The 19,696-nt window shown below is 38.5% G+C and overlaps 2 protein-coding genes across 2 annotated transcripts; one reads left to right on the top strand and one right to left on the bottom strand.

The window, feature by feature from the left end:
* Positions 1-6,475: 6,475 nt before the first annotated feature.
* poll (polymerase (DNA directed), lambda) lies at positions 6,476-15,156 on the bottom strand. Its single transcript, XM_039657495.2, has 9 exons — positions 15,084-15,156; positions 14,706-14,843; positions 12,484-12,781; positions 12,213-12,339; positions 11,807-12,121; positions 11,392-11,565; positions 8,333-8,461; positions 7,187-7,355; positions 6,476-7,102 (listed from the first exon to the last, which is right to left on the bottom strand). Exons 2-9 carry the CDS (start codon positions 14,812-14,814, stop codon positions 6,741-6,743), a joined length of 1,683 nt encoding a protein of 560 aa, XP_039513429.2. The 5' UTR covers positions 14,815-14,843; positions 15,084-15,156; the 3' UTR covers positions 6,476-6,740.
* Positions 15,157-15,294: 138 nt separating this feature from the next.
* dpcd (deleted in primary ciliary dyskinesia homolog (mouse)) lies at positions 15,295-18,669 on the top strand. The gene is made up of 6 exons (XM_039657382.2): positions 15,295-15,429; positions 15,677-15,757; positions 15,861-15,976; positions 16,080-16,213; positions 17,877-17,979; positions 18,317-18,669. The coding sequence occupies exons 1-6, from the start codon at positions 15,366-15,368 to the stop codon at positions 18,419-18,421; spliced, it is 603 nt and encodes a 200-aa protein (XP_039513316.2). The 5' UTR covers positions 15,295-15,365; the 3' UTR covers positions 18,422-18,669.
* Positions 18,670-19,696: the final 1,027 nt, after the last annotated feature.

A 19,696-nucleotide genomic window follows, 5' to 3' on the forward strand; every position in this document is an offset into this window, starting at 1 on the left:
TGTATTACTCCCCACATTCAGCTCTAAATTACTACTCACAAAGTGGCAAGGGCCATTTGTGGTCACACGGCGAGTTGGGGATCTCAACTATGAGATTACCCGATCAGATAGGTGCGGGGCACATCAAATCTACCACCTCAACCTCCTTAAAAACTGGAATGAGGCGGAGTCAGTGATATTGGCAATGGTGGTGAGTGGGGAGGAGGATCTCGGTCCAGAGGCGAGCTTAAAGTCCCAATCTCTCGCTCTGGCAGATGGAGGAGACCAGCTCTCGCCGTTCCAAATCACTGACATTCGTAAGCAGAGTTTTCTGATGTGTTCTCACCCTTACCTACCTGGTCGGACAAATCTCATTCAGCACCATGTTGAGACCGAACCGGGCATAATGGTACGCAGCCGGCTGAATAGTTTACCTGAACCAAAAAGAAAACAGTTCAGAATTAATTAGAGGCTATGCTGGACATGGGGTAATAGAAGAATCCAACAGTGACTGGGCAAGCCCGATAGTCTTAGTGTCTAAAACCGACTGCTCAGTCCGGTTCTGTGTGGATTATCGCAAGGTGAATGTCGTTTCGAATTTCGATGCGTATCCAATGCCGAGGGTTGACAAACTACTTTTATTCGACACTGGATTTGACAAAAGGATATTGGAAGCTCTCCTTATTTACAATATCTAAAGAAAAAACTGCTTTCACAACGTCATTTGGGTTACACCAATTTGTTACTCTTCCTTTCGGCTTGTTCGGGGCTCCAGCAACCTTCCAGCGCCTGATGGACAGAATGACTGTAGGCCGGACGGCTCCCAGGCCTGAGTTGTGCCGGTGGGGGTACGTGGCGAGGGGGGCGGGGTTCAGCCAAGTCTGTAGCGGGAGAGCGAGGACGAAGCCGAACAGTGAGTAAGTAGCTCAAGTGCAAAATGATGAACACACGTCTCTGATTGCAGTAATTGGTGTGTAGAGACAGCATAAAAGCCGGCTTGGGTGAGAGAGCGGGGAGAGAAGGACTGGGATCGCGTGCACGACACACAAGCTGAACGTCACAGCGGATTGAGTGAATTGTATTTTATATAGTGGAAAGAGTATAATTTTTTATATGGTGGAAAGAGTATTCTCTGAACGTGAGTAGAGTTTATGTTACAGCGCGCACAGCACATTCTCCTGTACCATTTGTAAATCAAATAAAAGTGCAGATACTCCGACCCTTGTCTTCTTCCATCACACCCAGGATAAACCTTTTCCACAAGATGCATGCTGGTTAGAAATGTGTCTGAGTGCGGTCTGCCTTGCTCGGATGTCATGCTGACGATGGATGTCAAAAAACTCTCGCGACCGCAAGGCGCACATGTTGGATTATGCAGTCGCTCGCAGCTTCACCAACTGCGCTGATCAAAAGCATGATGGGAAACGACTTGCTGACGACACAGCTTAATGCTCATTGGTTCAAACAACCGATGTTCTGTTTTAAAATGTTTGATTTTAAAACTCTAATTTTTAAACTCTGATATCATGTTTTATGTACGTATGTTATGATAAACTCTCTGACAGTGCGATGGGTTATGTGATTTTCCAGATACCAACTATTTATGTTCCCTCTGCACCTCCAGAAGAAATGAGCGTAAAGTTTTATCTACCTTTATATTAATCTTTGAAAATTGTGAAAAAAAGTTGTCCGAGACCATTAGATGTAACATCAATCTTTCAACGAACTACCCTTTACATCAGTAAACACATAAGTTTACTGGGGTGGCAGTGGCTCAGTGGTTCATGTAGGTTGTCTACAAACCGAAAGTGGTGGTTCAATCCCCGGTTCCACCTGACCAAGTATCGAGGTGTCCAGACACCTAACCCCAGCTGCTCTCGACGAGCTGGATGGCGCCTTGTATGGCTGACACCGCCGTCAGTGTATGAATGAGTGTGTGAATGTGAGGCAATATGTAAAGCGCTTTGGTGGCCATTAGGTCTGTGAAAGCATTATATAAATGCAGTCCATTTACTGCAGTTAGCGTTCGTATCACACTCTACCCTGCCAGTGCATACAAAGATATATCAAAGTGAACCAACCATTCAGAAAGGTCCTGTTCGAGCCTTAAAGGGATAGTTCACTTTGAAATTATTTTTTTTATGTTTTAGCTTACCTCAAGGGCATCCAAGATGTTTTCAATTTTGACATTTTTCAGTCAATTGTCTATCAGTCATATAATGGAGTTTTAGGGGGTCCACCTCAAAGAGCATGCACGGAGAAGTCCAAATTAAACATGATTTAATGACTCGTGAATATAAGTACACACTGGTGGCCTAAGACACGAAACGAGCAGTTTGTGTGAGAAAACGAACAGTATTTATATAGTTTTTTTGTTAACAGCTACGTGCACCAGTGATGCGCGGGTTGATCCGAAATGAGCGGGTGCCTGCGGTCACCCGCGGTTACCCGCAGTTACGGGTCATCCAAAAATGTTTTTAATGATATTCGGGTCGCGGTCGGTCGGGTCGATGCCAATTAAACATTTGTATTAGTATACTAGACACAATTGTGGATGAAATATACAGCCCTACACATTATTGGCTGAATAACTGGCACGAAGATAACACACAAGCTCTGTCTAAACAGTTCTCGGTTCTATACTAGTGATTCGAGAACCGCTGTCCCTGTGCGTTCGGTAGTACGCAGTATCTATGCGCAGTATCAGCTGCTCGTGCTCATCACTTCTCTCAACAGTGGTACCAACATGTCTCGGTTCAGTGAACTGTTGGAGTTACTGGAGTAAAATAGAATTCAGGATATTGATTTATTTCGAGTCGGAGGCGACTGTCAGGCATGTCTGAAAGTAAGTAACTAACTTGTGGAGCAGCACTGACGCAAGACGCGAACTGTTTCGAACGATTCAGTTCGATTTAGTGTAGGTTCGACCGGTTCACTAAAAAGAAACGGTTCAAAAGAACGATTCGTTCACGAACCGGCCATGTCTATGATCACTACAGTCTGCAGAGAGATGGAGGCGGCAAGAGAAAAGGTGAAGACTGGGGAGTGGAAGCTCCGCAAATACACAAATAGAAAGAGTAAAAGTGTGGGAGACATTTGCTGAAATAATGAAATATGATGACCAAAGTGCTGGCTTTGCCTTTGTTATGTGTAGGCCAGGCCTACGTCTTCTTGCGATGCTGTGTTGTTACACGTCTATGGCCCAATAACGCTCCGATGAGCATTTACTACTTTTAAAAAATGCGGTCAGGAAGCGGGTCGGGTACAATATTTTTTTACTTTTTTTGCGGTCCGAGTTGCGGGCGGGTAGTTGAAAACGTCGGTCGGTTGCGGTTTGTTTATACATTGACCCGCGCATCACTGACGTGCACTGATCTGAATCAGATGTCCAACTGAACCGAACTGAACCGTGTCCATATGTTTAGTGAAAGGTAAAACTTCAGAAATCTCTGTGTAAACAATGCATGACGTAGACGCCCGAGAGATCACTTCCGGCGTAACGGTTGGACACGGTTCAGAAGAAGGTTCATCTCTGAATGGTCCCATTTAGTTTTTCCACAAGACCATTTATTTGTGGATGGTATGGGGCACAGAGGCATCTCTCCACATTGAGGAAGGCACAGAGCTCTTAACTGATCTGTTTGCAAAACATACATTACCATTAAAGGGTTAGTTCACCCAAAAATGAAAATTAAGTCATTAATTACTCACCCCCATGCTGTACCAACCCCGTAAGACCTTCGTTCGTCTTCGGAACACAAATGAAGATATTTTTGATTAAATTTGAGAGCTGTATAACTACCACATTGGCTCCTAAGGGACTGCCTCTTGACGGCCCAAAAAGTCAATGAAGAAAATGTTTAAATATCCCAAGTGACTACCGTGGCTCAACTATATGTTTATCAAGCGACGCGAATACTTTTTGTGCGAAAAAACAAACAAAAATAACGAGTTTATTCGACTATTTTTTTTCTTCCTTGTAGGCCAGAACGAGACTTCCTTATAGATTTCCACGACGCATGCGCGAGAATTGCGATCTGAAGTAGTGTAAGCTGGTGTGAGCAGATCGCAAATCTCGCGCATGCGTCGTGGAAATCTAAGGAATTCTCGTTCTGGCCTACAAGGAAGAAAAGAAATAGTCGAATAAACTCGTTATTTTTGTTTGTTTTTTCGCACAAAAAGTATTCGCGTCGCTTGATAAACATATAGTTGAGCCACGGTAGTCACTTGGGATATTTAAACATTTTCTTCATTGACTTTCTGGGCCGTCAAGAGGCAGTCCCTTAGGAGCCAATGTGGTAGTTATACAGCTCTCAAATTTAATCAAAAATATCTTCATTTGTGTTCCGAAGACGAACGAAGGTCTTACGGGGTTGGTACAGCATGGGGGTGAGTAATTAATGACTTAATTTTCATTTTTGGGTGAACTAACCCTTTAATCTACAAAAAAAAAAACATTAAATTCTCACGCATATTGAATTTAGTTAATTCAAACTACAAACCTGGTTTACAAACTCAGTGCCTTGGTCAGTTAGTATTCACTTTGGTGCCCCACACCTGTAGAAAATTTTACTAATGCAGCGCGAGACAACTGCTACAGATTTATTTGGAATTGCCTAGGACCATTTTGTATAATAGTCAACGAGGACACAAATGTACTAATTTCCCTGGTTGGTTTTGGTGACTTTCCCCACTAAATCCATGCCCAGCAGTTCCAGAGGCTTATCCACCTTAAAATATCACAATAAATATATTTAAATTATGGGAACTCAAACCCCAAATTATGTGAACAAAACCCATGCACATGTGGACAAGCTTATATACACATATTGGGATGTACACTTGGGCTCCTGCTTGATGGACAGTCTGCTAAATTGGCACTGGGCACACTGCAAAACCTGATGTTTAGAAATAAGCACATGAGAAATGCATTCCAAAACATAATGCATTATGTTTCACAGCAAAGTTAAAAGGGAATCTTTTTTTTTTTATTTACCCATTTATCAATGTTCACCCCCATTCCAGGCCAGTAGGACCTCGCCGAAATGGCAAGCTTTGTTTTTTTTTCCCTTCCACAGTGTGCTATGTCGGGGCTGGCATGGAATTCTAGGAATATTTGGTTGGCCTCTTTTTGTCCAACAGCCACTTTCTCAAACCCATACCATTTTTTGAGATGTTATTGTAAGTAAAATCTAAACAATAAACTGCAAGGAAGTTCGGAAGGCCTAATGAACGAAATAGACTCATTTAAACTGAAAGTGCAGGATAGGTCATTTTTGATGCTAGTTGCTGGCAAGTCATTTATAAGATGGCTATAGTTCATGGACAAGTATGGGTTTTTTGTATCAAGTCTTGGTGTATCCCTATACCTCACTCCTGTCTGTAGAGATATCTCCACTGTCAAGAATAATTATAATTTTACTTACCATAGATTTGGAAATTGGAGGAATGTCTGCAGATTACATATTTATGGTTTTTTTTTATGCCAAATGGGTATGTGGTTCATGATCTTCATTTTAGGATCCATTTTTGGAATGTGCCAGCCCAGCAAGAACAAAAATTCAGATGACAACATTGTGTGGACACCATTCAGGTGACAACAGGAATTCCAGGAAGGGAACAGAATCGACTGCTTCACCGGTGCGCTCGTCTCTTAAATTAACGGAAACTCGGCATATAAGCTACTTGCCCCACAGACATGAGAAATATATATACGTATATGAAGAGTTCAGATGCAAAAGCCTCTAAATGCCATTTGAAATTTTCTTCTTTAATGATGATTTTTATCAAACTTGTATATTTAAGTTCAGTAATTTCACTTAAATAACAATTAATAGGTAATTATCATTGCCATTTAAGTGAAATCACTGAACTTAAATATACAAGCTTGATAAAAATTATCATTCTAGAAGAAAATTTCAAATGGCACTAAGAGGCTTTTGCATCTGAACTCTTCATATATATACGAGAGTTCAAGAGATTTCCACGACGCATGCATGAGAACTGAACAAGAAGTAGTTCGAAAATAACGTAGTTCTCGCGTATGCGTCGTGGAAATCTTTTGAACTCAGGCCCAGAAGGAAGAAAAGGAATAGTCGAATAAAGTTGCTATTTTTGTTGTTTTTTTAGCACAAAAAGTATTCTTGTCGCTTGATAAACTTATAGTTGAGCCACTGTAGTCACATGGAATATTTAAACATTTTCTTCAATGACTTTCTGGGCCATCAAGTTTCGATCCCTTAGGAGCCTATGTAGCAGTGATCCACCTCTCAAATTTAATCAAATTTATCTTCATTTGTGTTCCGAAGATGAACAAAGGTCTTAATGGGTTAGTACAGCATGGGTGTGAGTAATTAATGACTTAATTTTCATTTTTGGGTTAACTAACCCTTTAATACAGCCAAATGTTGAAATGAACGATACATTTCTATAACGTTTCCTTCATTCACCAATAAAATGGCTTGCTCATCCATTATTCATGAACGACACAAGTTCATACTTTTTGAAGTGTTTTAATAATTTACATATTCATAGTAGAATAAATCAACAGATAATTCTCTCATTAAAAATACATCCAATAAAAAGTTACTTTGATCTTTGATGACATTGATATCCAGAATAAAAATTCCAATTCATCACTATACAACCCTTTATGCACTCCCACATTAAAAATTAGATTACATCAGCATGATTCCATAAAATCATAAGGAGTTTCCATGTAAAACTTGCAGTCACATACACACAATAAGAATCTAGCCTTGTCACCAGTCTCGCTCATGTGGTTCTCTGTAAGGTATGCCCAGATGTTTGAAGACATCCTTCTCTGCCAGTGTGTGTAAAGGAGTTCCCGCCACCAATTTCACACCACGCTGTCGCACGACAGCACAGTTTAGCGAGTGCTCTGATAGGCTCATGTTTTTGGTCTTAGCCAATGCCCTCATTGATCGGTTAAAGTGGGCGGAGCCAGTGAAGTACAGAAGAGAACATGCAAATTCAGCATAGGGAACTACAATGATATCTAGGCGTCTGTGGCGCTGTGAAGGGCCAGGAAGCCGGCAGATGCCCATGTACTTCTTCTGCTCACCGTTCTCTTCATGGCTAACAAGGTCGTCTGTCAGGAAACCTGGATGGTAAAAATAAATATCAAATGGGTGTTTATTGAATCAATCTAAATTATTCTACATTTTTCTGTAATATCACAGCATACCACTCTGATGGAGGAGGTGCAACACTTTGCTGAAAACACCCTTGTGCGATACTCCATCAGGGTGAGTGATGAGAACGTCCACATCTCCACATGTGGTCTTGCCCCTGCGGTATGAGCCACACGCCATAACCACCAGCTGTGTGTCCACGCTGTGAGCTGCCTCCTCCACCTGTCAATCACAAATGTTCATGTTTTTTTAAGTTGTATAGTATTTATTTTGTTTTTATATTATTGATATCATTTATATACAGTACTATTTAAAGTTAAAAGGTCAATTTTTTTAATTACTATTATTCATCAAGCATACATTAAATTGATCAAAAGTGAAACTGAAGACTTTCACATTGTTAGAAAAAAAATCCATTTCTTTTGAACTTTCTATTCAAAGAACTTAAGGAAAAATGTTTAAGCAGAACAGAAATGTTTTCAACATTTATAATAATAGGAAATGAGCACCAAATCATATTAGAATGATTTCTGAAGGATCACATGACTCTGAATTTTAAATTGTAATAATATTTCAAAATATTTGTTTTACTATAATTTGATCAAATGTGCCATCATTTTCATAAAAATAAATAAATAAATGAAAAAAAAAACAAGCATTCAGGGAATTTGGAGCTGAACCGCTGAGAGCACATACTGTGAGTTTACATGCTCTACATATCATTCTGTCAAGCTAGGACAGCACATGCTGCACTCATCTGCCCTTTTTATCTATCAGGTCTGTTAAGAGGAAAACAAGGGGCTGTTCCAAGTAAAAGCAAGAAAACAATTTCCTTTGGCCAAAGACTCCATAAGGGAGATCGGTAGCTTCTGACTTATGACGCGCCAGCTTTCAAGGACTCCCACTCTTCCTATGGGATGAAAGACTCACTAACAATCCCTGTTATGTCCATCAGCCAACAGAGAAAGATTGACAGCATTGCTGCTGCTACTGTGAAAGAGTTTTTTTTTTTAACCTTGTGGTTTAGAAATTCAGTTTTATTATTTATTGCTTTGAAAATCAAGTAGATACGTTCTTGTTCTTCACAAACAGATGCTGGTGTTACAGATAAAAGGAACAAAGGAAATCCCTCTGTTAAATTGCTTGGTTATATCCATTTTCTTTTACTACAGGCCATTTAAAATAAGGTCTGTACAAACCTTTTTCTCAATTGCATTTGCTTCACTTCTCGGCATCCGCTCGAGGAGATCATCATAGTGTTTTAGTCCGATCCTTAGAGTGTGATTCAAAACTGCCTTAGTGCGAATATCCTCCAGTGTGCGAAATCCCTGATAATAAAAGAAATCAATTCATTCATTTAAACATTAAATATTATGGTTATTTCTTAATATTATTGAAAACTGTATTTTCCACAGAGTACAAAGCTGCTATAAATGTTCTGCACTACTAGTAACACCAAATGGAAAGATAGCATTAAAGTGTTATTTTCGACCGCTACAGAAGTCACTGAGGAGGGTGAAGAGTTTATAGATGACTTTCATGGCCGAGAACACTCAAATTTAAAAAGTGCCAACTGTTTGGACAATCAGGTAATCCGGCTCTAAACTCACATTACTGGTTGAAGTTGGCAGAGAGCTGCTGCCATGTTTTTCCTGATTAGCTAACAGAGTCATATGGCGTGTCCAAATTTGTACTTATGCACTATTCTATGACTTTTTTTTAGTATAAATAGTGCAAGTAGTGTGTCTTCACAAAGAAAATTATAAAAAGATCAAATTGAGCTTGAAATACCCAGATGATGCACTTAATTAACCGAGAAAAACAAAAACAAAGTGTGGAACGTTGGACACTTAATGCACTAGACTGTCGCAGACTCCAATGTTGAATGACAAAATAACCATATTAAAACTTGTACACTACATTTGTATGGTTGGGTATAGTGTTGTTTTTGGCAGCCTGTTTTAATTTGAGTTTTAGTCTAATCTTTGTGTCAAGCTGTTATTTTAGTTTTTATTAGTTTTAGTCACATTCATACCCTTTTTAGTCTAGTCTAGTTTTAGTCGACGAAAGACAGTCTAGTGTTGGTCAATGAAAAATGTATTTTAGTCTCTTTTTAGTAATGCAATTCTATTTAACACAAATGAAGATATTTTTGATTAAATTTGAGAGCTGTATAACTACCACATTGGCTCCTAAGGGACTGCCTCTTGACGGCCCAGAAAGTCAATGAAGAAAATGTTTAAATATCCCAAGTGACTACCGTGGCTCAACTATATGTTTATCAAGCGACGAGAATACGTTTTGTGCGAAAAAACAAACAAAAATAACGAGTTTATTCGACTCGTGGAAATCTAAGGAAGTCTCGTTTCTGGCCTACAAGGAAGAAAAGGAATAGTCGAATAAACTCGTTATTTTTGTTTGTTTTTTCGCACAAAAAGTATTCTCGTCGCTTGATAAACATATAGTTGAGCCACGGTAGTCACTTGGGATATTTAAACATTTTCTTCATTGACTTTCTGGGCCGTCAAGAGGCAGTCCCTTAGGAGCCAATGTGGTAGTTATACAGCTCTCAAATTTAATCAAAAATATCTTTATTTGTGTTCCGAAGACGAACGAAGGTCTTACGGGGTTGGTACAGCATGGGGGTGAGTAATTAATGACTTAATTTTCATTTTTGGGTGAACTAACCCTTTAAGGCCGTGTGTCCACCAAAGCGTTTTTCCACGCCCCTGGCTTATGTTTTCAATTGTTTTCAATGGGAGCGCCGTGTTTTTTACTGGTCGCTGGGAGTTGAAAAATGTTCAACTTTGGATAAAACGCAGCGCTCATCACGGTCACATTTTACCCAGTCACAGTGGAGGAGGGGCGGGACTAAACCACACCGACCAACTGTCACAACATTCAAACTGCTGTATATATTCTGTATCATAGCAACGAAACGTCTCAACAGAAAAAACGCCGCGCTGCCAAAACGCTTTCAAGCGCCCAAAGCACGGCGTCTTCAGCAGAGCGTCTAGCGTTTTCAGCTGGCTAAAAACGCTTTGGTGGACACACGGCCTAACACACACCGCATACGCACCACACACGGAGTATGTGTTAAACAGCCGTAACTCACGCAACTGCATCTTCTAAATAATGCCGCGAGTGGGGCTTGAGGATGTGAAGTCGCCTGCGTCTGGGCAGTGCGATCTGATGCAGCTCCTGAAGTGACACAGGAAACAGAAATGCTGCATAATAATAATGCAAGTATACGAGACGAGTTAAATAAGATTTCGTCTCGTCTCGGTCAACGAAAATGAGACGCATAGTTTCTATTTTGTAAACCACATTTAGTCTCGTTTTTATTCGTCAAAAATATTGCATTATACATTTAATTATTCATCGTCACATGACCAGCATTTACGCTGTGTCTCGTCTCGTTTTCGTCACATGATAAAGGTTCGTTGACGACGATATTTAGTCATAACGAAAGCAACACTGGTTGGGTACATAGTCCATGGTTGAGTACATACTGTATACACATAGTACGTAAGCGTATAGTACGTCTTTAAGACACAACTATAATCTTTTTTTCCAAACTGTTTTAGCGATAATTTTTTATTTCGTTCCCTCTTTTTAGTGAAATCGTGACCATATTGTACCAATTCATTCCCTCCGTTTAGTTAAATTTGAACAACGTGACCACAATGTGAATAAAACAAGGGAACAAAATCAATGGGCTATATGCACGCATAAGTTCCGCATTTGACGTAAGGATGCTCGTCCATTTCCGGTTGTGTAGATTAAAGCGGAGGAAAACCGGAGAAAACGGGATTATGGCAGAGTCTTCAATATTTACGGTCCTCCCGTCTTTGAAACGAAACGTACATACGTTTAGATGTAATTTTATATATAGTTATGTTTATTTAATATAATTTTTAAAAGAAGCATAAACACAACGAGGGGTGTCTGTTCTGTTTTTGTGACTAACGTTTCATTAGTATAACCATGGAGTATAGAATTCAATATAAATTCTCGGTATTGCATTGGACTCTATGATCGGCGGAAGTTATCGAGCATCCTTAATCCTTCACCGGAAATAACGCCGTGCATAGAGCCCATTGTGGGGATGAACTCTTAATTCAATATCTTTTTCGGCTCCATATAATTAAGAATAATAATGTTGCGTTACAGTGGCACCTGACATACAAATGCACATTTTTTCTTTACATGTGATAATATCAAACGGTGAACTAGATTCCTTGTATAACAGTCTTACCTGTTGATACCAGAGCTGTGCAGTCTTGGCCCCAGCACCCCAGATATTAGTGAACATTTCAAGAACAGGTACTTCCTCCCCAATGTGATCCAGTTTACGCAAGTGTCCGCTTTCCATGATTTCCATGATCTTGTCTGCCATGCGTTTACCAATGCCTGGAATTTTACATGCTTCCTATAATTAGAAAGGGTCAAAAGCACTTTTATTAAAGTTATTTATTTATTTATTTTTTACTGAAATTATTATTATAGAGGCCATATTATGCCCTTTTACAAGCATTTTATATTGTTACTAAACTAATTACTGTTGCACGCTTGAAACTACCTTTGCAACAGCAACCATGTGTTCCTCACACAAATAAGCACCTTTATGAACCCTACAACCTCTGAGGACACTCATATGCATCTGAACTGACCTCATATGAAGTGATGGGCTTGTGGTAGCTTTTAAGGGCATTGATTGCTTTAGAGTAGCCCAGAGCTCTCCATTTATCACCCTTGTGTGTATAAGCTTTTGCCAGCGGCTCCAGTTTGTCAGTAATGTGCTTGTTATGGTTCTCCCCTTTAGTCGTGGATGGTTGGGAACAGACCCACTTCCCCGACAAAACTGGATTTACTGTCAAACTCTGGTCTTGGTTGCTCTCAGAAGGGTGAACGCCACTGATTAAGGCCTCCAGATCATTCTGAGACACACCATCTTCCTCATGGTGCTCCTCCTGAATATCTGGCCCCTGTGAAATGAGGCATATTAAATGCACTCCATGAGGGGAGGAAAAACAAATTATGGATATTACAATAACCTCCCATCCTTCTCTTTCTTACGGTCTCTGTGGGATTTTCTTGAGGATCCTGATTATTAAGGATTTTCAAAGGTACATGAGCCACTGCTACTTGTGGAACTGGGCTGAATTCAGTCTCATTTAACTTCTCAGAGGGGGCAACTGTGGGACTGAGCACATGTACAGTAAGTGTTTAGTTCTACGCAACTTCCTTCAGAACATTTACAAATGCATTCAAAAGTCAAACAAGTGTCTAAACATCAATCAAGTTATACACATGCCACTGCAATTGAGTCTAGTCTTTAGTGTCCTACCTCTCAGGAGGAAGGAGGCTGTAGTCTTCAGGGGCAAGTAATCTTTTCTCACTAATGCTGGAACTTAACCAAGTGCATTTGACCAGTTGAACAGCAAAAGGCAGTCTTTCCAATTTCAGAAGCCTCAGAGCTCTATTACAATCGACTGAATCATCCACCACAATGTGTGTGCAGCTGGGAGAGAATGTGGACACTACCTGTCCTCCATTCTGGGTGATCTGTCGATGGAATATATCACACCTGGCTTTTCCTATACCAGCTGGAACTATGTATATTGTGACTCCTTGGAATAATGTACCTAAGAAAAAGAAGCAGACATTTAAAACGTAACCATTACTACAACTCATACCAGATTAAGCTGACTGAAGCATTGAGATGAGCAGGAAATTAAACTTTATAAATATAAATAAATGTATTACTCTAATTATTTATTTATATATCAGTTCTGGCAGGTTACATCAGTCAAGTTTGCATCAGAATATGATGCCCATTACAGCATCCCTATATATAAGGCTCTCGCAGTATTTCAGCAGCTTTATAGTGTTGCTCAGTAGCTAACTACCATCCCCAGCTCCACCTCTCTTCCAGTCAGGACTTGGCTTTCTGATATTCCTCTTCAAATCAGACTGTCATTCATTGTCATTAAGAATGTTATTGATATGAATGGGCAGTGAGTTCTTGCCCAGAACAAAAACACATACAGTCACACTGTATTATAATTGTCAATCATCGTTGACTTTAGTGGTCCATGCAGAACTACTTGTTCTAGTTGCTTCGGTTGGTTGGTTGGTTGATTTCTAAACAAATCCAACACCTAAGGAACTAGGGCAATTTTTTTTTTTTTTTTTTTTTTTTTTTTTGCGATTTTCATTAAAACTAATTCACGGTAACATCCTAAACCGTCAAATTACTTTGACGATCACTTAACCACTCAAACAAAAATACATAATTCAGTGGAATAAATAGAAGTTTATGTATTTGTCAAAATATTTACTTTAAGCAGGGTTCTCAAGTCTCACGCATTGGCCGTGAGACACACTCATTTCGACCGGTTCACACGCTCACACGCCACACTGTGTATTTCTCACGCTGAAAAGGCAATGGCAACCAAGTTGTCCTGGCTGAAAGTTTCTTTCTAACGTTGTATACGAGGCGCAGGCAAACAAAGTGAAGTTTCCTGCCGCCAGCGCGTATCTCCGCCAGATTGCGTTCGTTACTAGGCAACATATGCGCTGCGTGCACCACTGATCTATACATGACATGTCATTCAGTAGCGCGAACACACGGAAATGGACGGAACATCCTCGGTATCCTAGGTAACCAACAACATCGCGCGAACACATGTGTCGTGATGGAGAAGAAGGTAAGTTGGAAGAAGCTCGTCTAACATTTTTGGGCTAGAACATTTAATATGTAGCCCATCGTACATTATTATTGATGCAGTCAAAAACTCTACAACTACTTTGCAACCAGGCTCGGTTTGGCTATCTTACGTTATCTGAAACTAAGAGAAATGTTAGTGGGTATGGAAAGGAATGAAGATTTACTGATTTTATTTTAAATTTTATTATACTGTAACTGTAATATTAATAGTATTTCTAGTTACATTAAGGATGTATTACAGCAGATTGCTCTGGGTAATATTTAATCATTGTCATAATGTTGCATTTGTATTTTTCAAAGATGTCAGGAAAAAATCAGAAAGATATTTTGTCATTTTGGGCACCAAAGGGTAAGCCCCCTAAAAAGGTTGCCAGATTAGAGGAGGAGACAGTGGAAGAGGTGGTGCACTCTAATTTGTTCTCAATGTCCCACCACACAATAAATCATTCGTCTAGATAGAAGACGCATTCAAAAATCAAAATGTAATTTTTAAAGATTTGTTTGAAACTGTTTGGAGCAATTTGTTATATTTTTGGTTAGCTATATTTGTAATACTGCATTAAAGAGTATTTGATGTGATGAATTGCTCTGTCATTTATCAGATTTACTAATTGTTATAATTTTAATTTGTTCTGGTTAATTATTAACAATGGGTAAAATTGGGGGCGGGGATGGGTGGGGCGGGGCTTCATTATGGCTCCTCCCCTAACCGCGTGTGATCTCACTCCAAGCTTTTGCTCAAACTTGAGAACCCTGCTTTAAGTAAAATATGGAGCTTCAATCTCTCAAACAGTCGTTGTTGCTTTACTCAAATGTACTTTGAAGGGTGAATTATGAACCTGTAATTGGTTTAGCGTGCGTCCGCTTGTGGGGAGGTGCGTCCTTCTGATCATTCGGCCTGGGTCTCTTTACTTTAGGGAAGGCTTTCAGGATACCATGACCTTCCATTGGTAGGGAAAGGAGGTATGGAAATGACCCTTAAAACAAAATGATTGGGATCAGCAGGCTTCACATAAGTTAGCTAACGTTACAGAAATACACAGATCGAACCTACAGAAAGGTGTTTAGCACTAAGTTAGCAAAAACACTCTCCGAAGAATCCATAATGTCCTCATATATGAAACCAGAGCAGCAAGCGAATAAACGGATGGCTGTGTTTTAATACATACAACGACTTATATTAACAACTTAATGACTTAAAAAAAAAACATATTTACCCCTTTCCAGCTCCTCTTTCTAGTAACAACACAACACACGAGTGTTTTTAAACGGATCAACTTCCGGGTCACACGGGCGTTTGCTTTTTTTTAAAGTAAATATTTTAAATTATACTTTGCTTTTGTACTTAATGTTGATACTTTCCTAGTTATTATTACATATTTCATTGTATATACATATTGTAAATATATTAAAGATACGAAATATCCTGTTTGAGAAATAGCGGTTGCCTTGGCAACTTCAGGCGTGGGATTGTTTGAGGAAATGAAAGCGTATGAAGCATGGCTGTTCAACACTGGGCAGATGCGCTTAAAAAAGCCAAAAAAACTGCCTTAATATCGGATGGTGCGTGTATATATTCTCTATTAATTTCTGATTTGCTAATTTGTAGGTGTATTTATGCTGGCAGTCTTGCTAATAGTCTTGCTAATGCATGTTCGAATACATTTGCTACTGGCAAATAGCATTGGAATCAATGCAAAATATCATAACATATCTGTTAAAAGAATGTTTTATTTATTTAAACGTGTGAATATTGTTCGATGTAAAGTGAAGCATGAACTGAGAGACTCCTTCATGCCTTTCTCATTAGGGAAAAGGAAAGCTCATTATCTGTTTGAGGATGGAAATGAGATGGCTGAGGAGTATGACCTGAAAACTGACGAACTTGTCTGTAAGTGATTTTTTTCTTCTGTTTTTGTTTAATTGAATATCATACTAATTTAAATGAATCTCTAATCTTATTTGTATTTTATAATCATTCCATCTTTCTTCAGTACGAAAGTGGCGACATAAAACCACTTTTGGAGGACAGGGGCAGTGGACATGGGAAGTTGGTGAAACAAACCCAAACGACATTACCTCTGATTTAATAAAAGAGAACAGTTCAAATGTAAGGTTTCCTTTCAATTTGCATTATGTTTATGACAGTGTTTTAATACTGATGTGTGCTAGGCACCTGTTTTTTATCAAAGTGTTTTTTTTTATGCCTACAGCCATTGTTCATGCGTAAGGACACAAAAGCCAGTTTCCAATGGAGGATCCGTAACATTACTTATCCTGTTGAAGTCTACAGTGTGTCCGCAGAGCCGACGGAAAGATGTTGTGTCATTCGAACCTCAAACAAAAAGTGAGTTCTTTACAATTAATGCAAGTTAGTTTGAGGCTTTAAATTGCTAAACCATTTCAAAACCAACTAGTCTTTATTGTAGCATATGAAAGGAGTGTTTTTAAGTAATTTAGTGTTTATTGACTGTATTTTAATTGTGTTTATGTTGTCTGACTGAAATTGGACAAAGTATCACATTTTGTGTTAAAGTAGGTAGTTTATGTAATAGTTGTATATAATGTGTTTGTATATATATATATATATTTCTGTGGCTAAAGCTGAATTTTCATCAGCTATTACTCCAGACTTCAGTGTAACATGTTTCTTTATAAATAATTTTAATATGCGATTTGAAACTCAGTTGTTCTCAATGGAAACAGCTGTGCTGGTTAATATATATATATATATATATATATATATATATATATATATATATATATATATTTTGTAACCTGTTATGCAACACATTCTCACCCCAAGGCGTCACCTTTGACCATGCTTCAATATTTGACGTTTTAGGCGCCCTTTAGCGTCACTTACATGACGCGATCCTACAGCGTCATCTAACGGACGCTAAAGGAAAGCGTCAGTTAGAGGACGCGGTTAGGTTTAGGTATGGGGTGGGGGTAGGGTACACGCGATCCTAGGACGTCATCTAACTGACGCTAAAGGGCGCCTAAAGCGTCAGATATTGAAGCATGGTCAAATGCTTCCCAAGGCGTCAGTTAGGTGACGCCTTGGGAGTGAGAATGGGCTGTGTTATATGTTTTTTCAGGATTCTTTGATGAATAAAAAATAAAAAAGGAGCTTTTTTCAAAATAGAATGTTTTTCTAACAATATAAATCTATTTTTTTAATCAATTTAACACATCCTTTCTGAATAAAAGTATTAATTTCTTTTCAAAAAAGAAAAATGACTGACTACAAATTTTTGAACGATAGTGTATATTGTTTCAAAAGATTTCTATTTTAAAGAAATGCTGTTCTTTTAAAAAATATTTTTATTCAAGAATCCTGAAAAAGTATCACAGGTTATAAAGAATATTAAGCTTCAATTGTTTCCAACAACATTAAACTTCAGCTTTACATCACATAAATACATTTTGTTTTTTAGTATATTTATTATTATATTAAAATAGAAACCCATCGCTTTAAATTGTAATAATATTTTACAATACTACTGTTTTTTTATTTCTAGATGTTTGATCAAAATAAATACAGGCTTGATGAGCACACAAACATTCTTTCAAAAACATAACAAATAAGTTTGTAAGCATGTTCATTTATGCATTCATCTTAATTTTAGAGAAATATAATAATCATAATAATATCAAATCAAATGTGTCAACTTCTGCTTATAAATTCAGCATTCCTAGTGAAAAGCAGTGTTCTTTTATTATCATATGGTATACTATTATAGTTCTATCAGTTTTATTCACAAGTTTTTAGACAAGCGGAAATATGTTTTTTTATATTTTATTTAATTTGAGTTAAGGTTTTATAGCATTTCAAGTAATGTAAATATTTTTTTAGTTAGCTACAATAACCCTGGTGAAAAGTGAGTTGATGAACTAATTGTTTAAAAGCCCGCTACAGTAACCCTATAGGTGGCACTGTTGATCTAGATGGAAGATGGATGGCCGGCCATGAGAAACATTCTCTTGTTTGTCTCCTTATTTCCCAGGTACTACAAGAAGTTCAGTATTCCAGATCTCGACCGTTGCCAGCTGCCTTTGGAGAGCGCAGCCTTGAGTTTTACACACGCCAACAACACTTTAATCATCAGCGTGAGTGAACTCTTACCGCTAGTCTCACTTAATCACTTTCTCTTAGCTCTTTCTGTATTGTAAGGTATGTATTCAGTTTTTTCCGCATCACGTAGGGGAACTTTCCCTTTTGCATGGATCTGGGACCAGGCTGCCAAAACCCTAATCCCCACTAAGAGAGCACACAATTCTGGTCTCTCAGATCATCAAAAGGGCAACTATGCCGTCACTTTTTATTGGTTCACCCAAGTAGAGAAGGTTGAACTGAACTGCTCTCACCTCTGTTGTCTGCTCCAGTACTCAGCTATTCCATCCAGCAATGGATTTTTATAAGGAGTTTCTCTCTCTTTTGTTGTAGTACAAGAAGCCCAAGGAGATTTTAACACTGGAACAGGAGCTGCTTGTGGAACTGAAGAAACTGAAGGGGACAAGTGAAGGAGATATTGATTGTAAAACTCAGTGAACTGCTGTGGATCCAGAGCCTTTGCGTTATTGTATTTGTCTGGAAGCGGTTCTGCACATTCACTTCAGCTCTGTGTCTCACATTGGCATGTTTCTGTCAGCTTTGTGCATCCAAGCAACTCACCTTCAATGTGTGCTCTTTTTCAATGTAAAATTACAAATGGTGTTCTGAATGATGTTCCCACAACTGTTCTTTGTTAAATAATGCGTTCACTGACTAAAATAGAATAAATTATTATAATACTGTAAGTTTGTTTTATTCCAGCTATTTCCACTATACTGTAACTTAAACTTAAAATTTAATACACCAATGTGTTGTGAGATAAATCATCACTTAGTAAATAATGTTTGTACATTTAGGCAAGGTATGTTTATATGGTACATGTCATAAACAATAGTATTTCCAATTTAGCATAAAGGACTTCAAAAACATAAAATAATAATAGCAGATGCATAAGAATTAAAAATAAAAATGGATTAAAAATAAACCAGAAAACATGCATAAATAGATAATAAACAGAGCCATTCCAATGGGGTCCTCGCACCATCGGTGCTCTGGCCCTAATGATACAGTGCAATCCGCAAAGTGCTCATTCAAAAACTGCATCAAATTCATAAACTGACAATTTGTGCAACTTACTAGCAGTTGTCCAGTTGCATTGTTATTGGAGATTCATCATCTTATTTCTATAACATGAAGGTCATTGAACTTCAGTTTCCATATACTGCCATCTCTAGTCATCAGTTTTTTTGAAGTGCATCTTGGGAAAATTAAACATTTCATTTATCTTGCTTCCTTGATTTTATGTGAATTCATCTCATGTTTATGGATGATGTTTGGCCTGCACCACAGTACTGTTGTTTGTGTTTCTACTATACTTGTTTGTATACTACAAACTCATACTCATTGTTGGTTTAAGCCAAGGAAAAGACAAAACAATACCATGTGAATATACGGTTTCTGACTCTGGTGACTCTTCGCTTCTAGCTTCCAGTCCACAGTTTGTGTGCCAAACCAAGAGACTGTATGCATAAAACAGGCACTAAACCACAAGTCTTTCTCACTATTGTGTATAATGGCCTCTGAGGATGTTGTTTTATGCCCTGGAATTCACCAGCAGGGTTCACGGCTGATACTGCAGTCTCTTGTTTTGGGTTTTTAACATGGAAACAATGTAATATTTCAGAATGACAAAGGTGGAATAATATGGCAGATGGCACATTGTAAAAAGTGATCAGTTGACTTAACTTAAAAAAAGTGATAAACTTCATGCGT

This window comes from Pimephales promelas, chromosome 6, assembly GCF_988280905.1.
Source record: "Pimephales promelas chromosome 6, fPimPro1.hap1.1, whole genome shotgun sequence".
Lineage (NCBI taxonomy): Eukaryota > Metazoa > Chordata > Actinopteri > Cypriniformes > Leuciscidae > Pimephales > Pimephales promelas.

Coding starts and splice junctions, on each gene's coding strand:
- poll (XM_039657495.2), bottom strand. CDS start 14,814: ATGGAAGGTCATGGTATCCTGAAAGCCTTCCCTAAAGTAAAGAGACCC. Junction 12,340..12,483: donor AGCCTCCTTCCTCCTGAGAG/GTAGGACACTAA, acceptor ACATGTGCTCAG/TCCCACAGTTGCCCCCTCTG. Junction 7,103..7,186: donor GCACCTCCTCCATCAGAGTG/GTATGCTGTGAT, acceptor TTTACCATCCAG/GTTTCCTGACAGACGACCTT.
- dpcd (XM_039657382.2), top strand. CDS start 15,366: ATGGCTGTTCAACACTGGGCAGATGCGCTTAAAAAAGCCAAAAAAACT. Junction 15,430..15,676: donor AACTGCCTTAATATCGGATG/GTGCGTGTATAT, acceptor CTTTCTCATTAG/GGAAAAGGAAAGCTCATTAT. Junction 15,977..16,079: donor TAAAAGAGAACAGTTCAAAT/GTAAGGTTTCCT, acceptor TTATGCCTACAG/CCATTGTTCATGCGTAAGGA.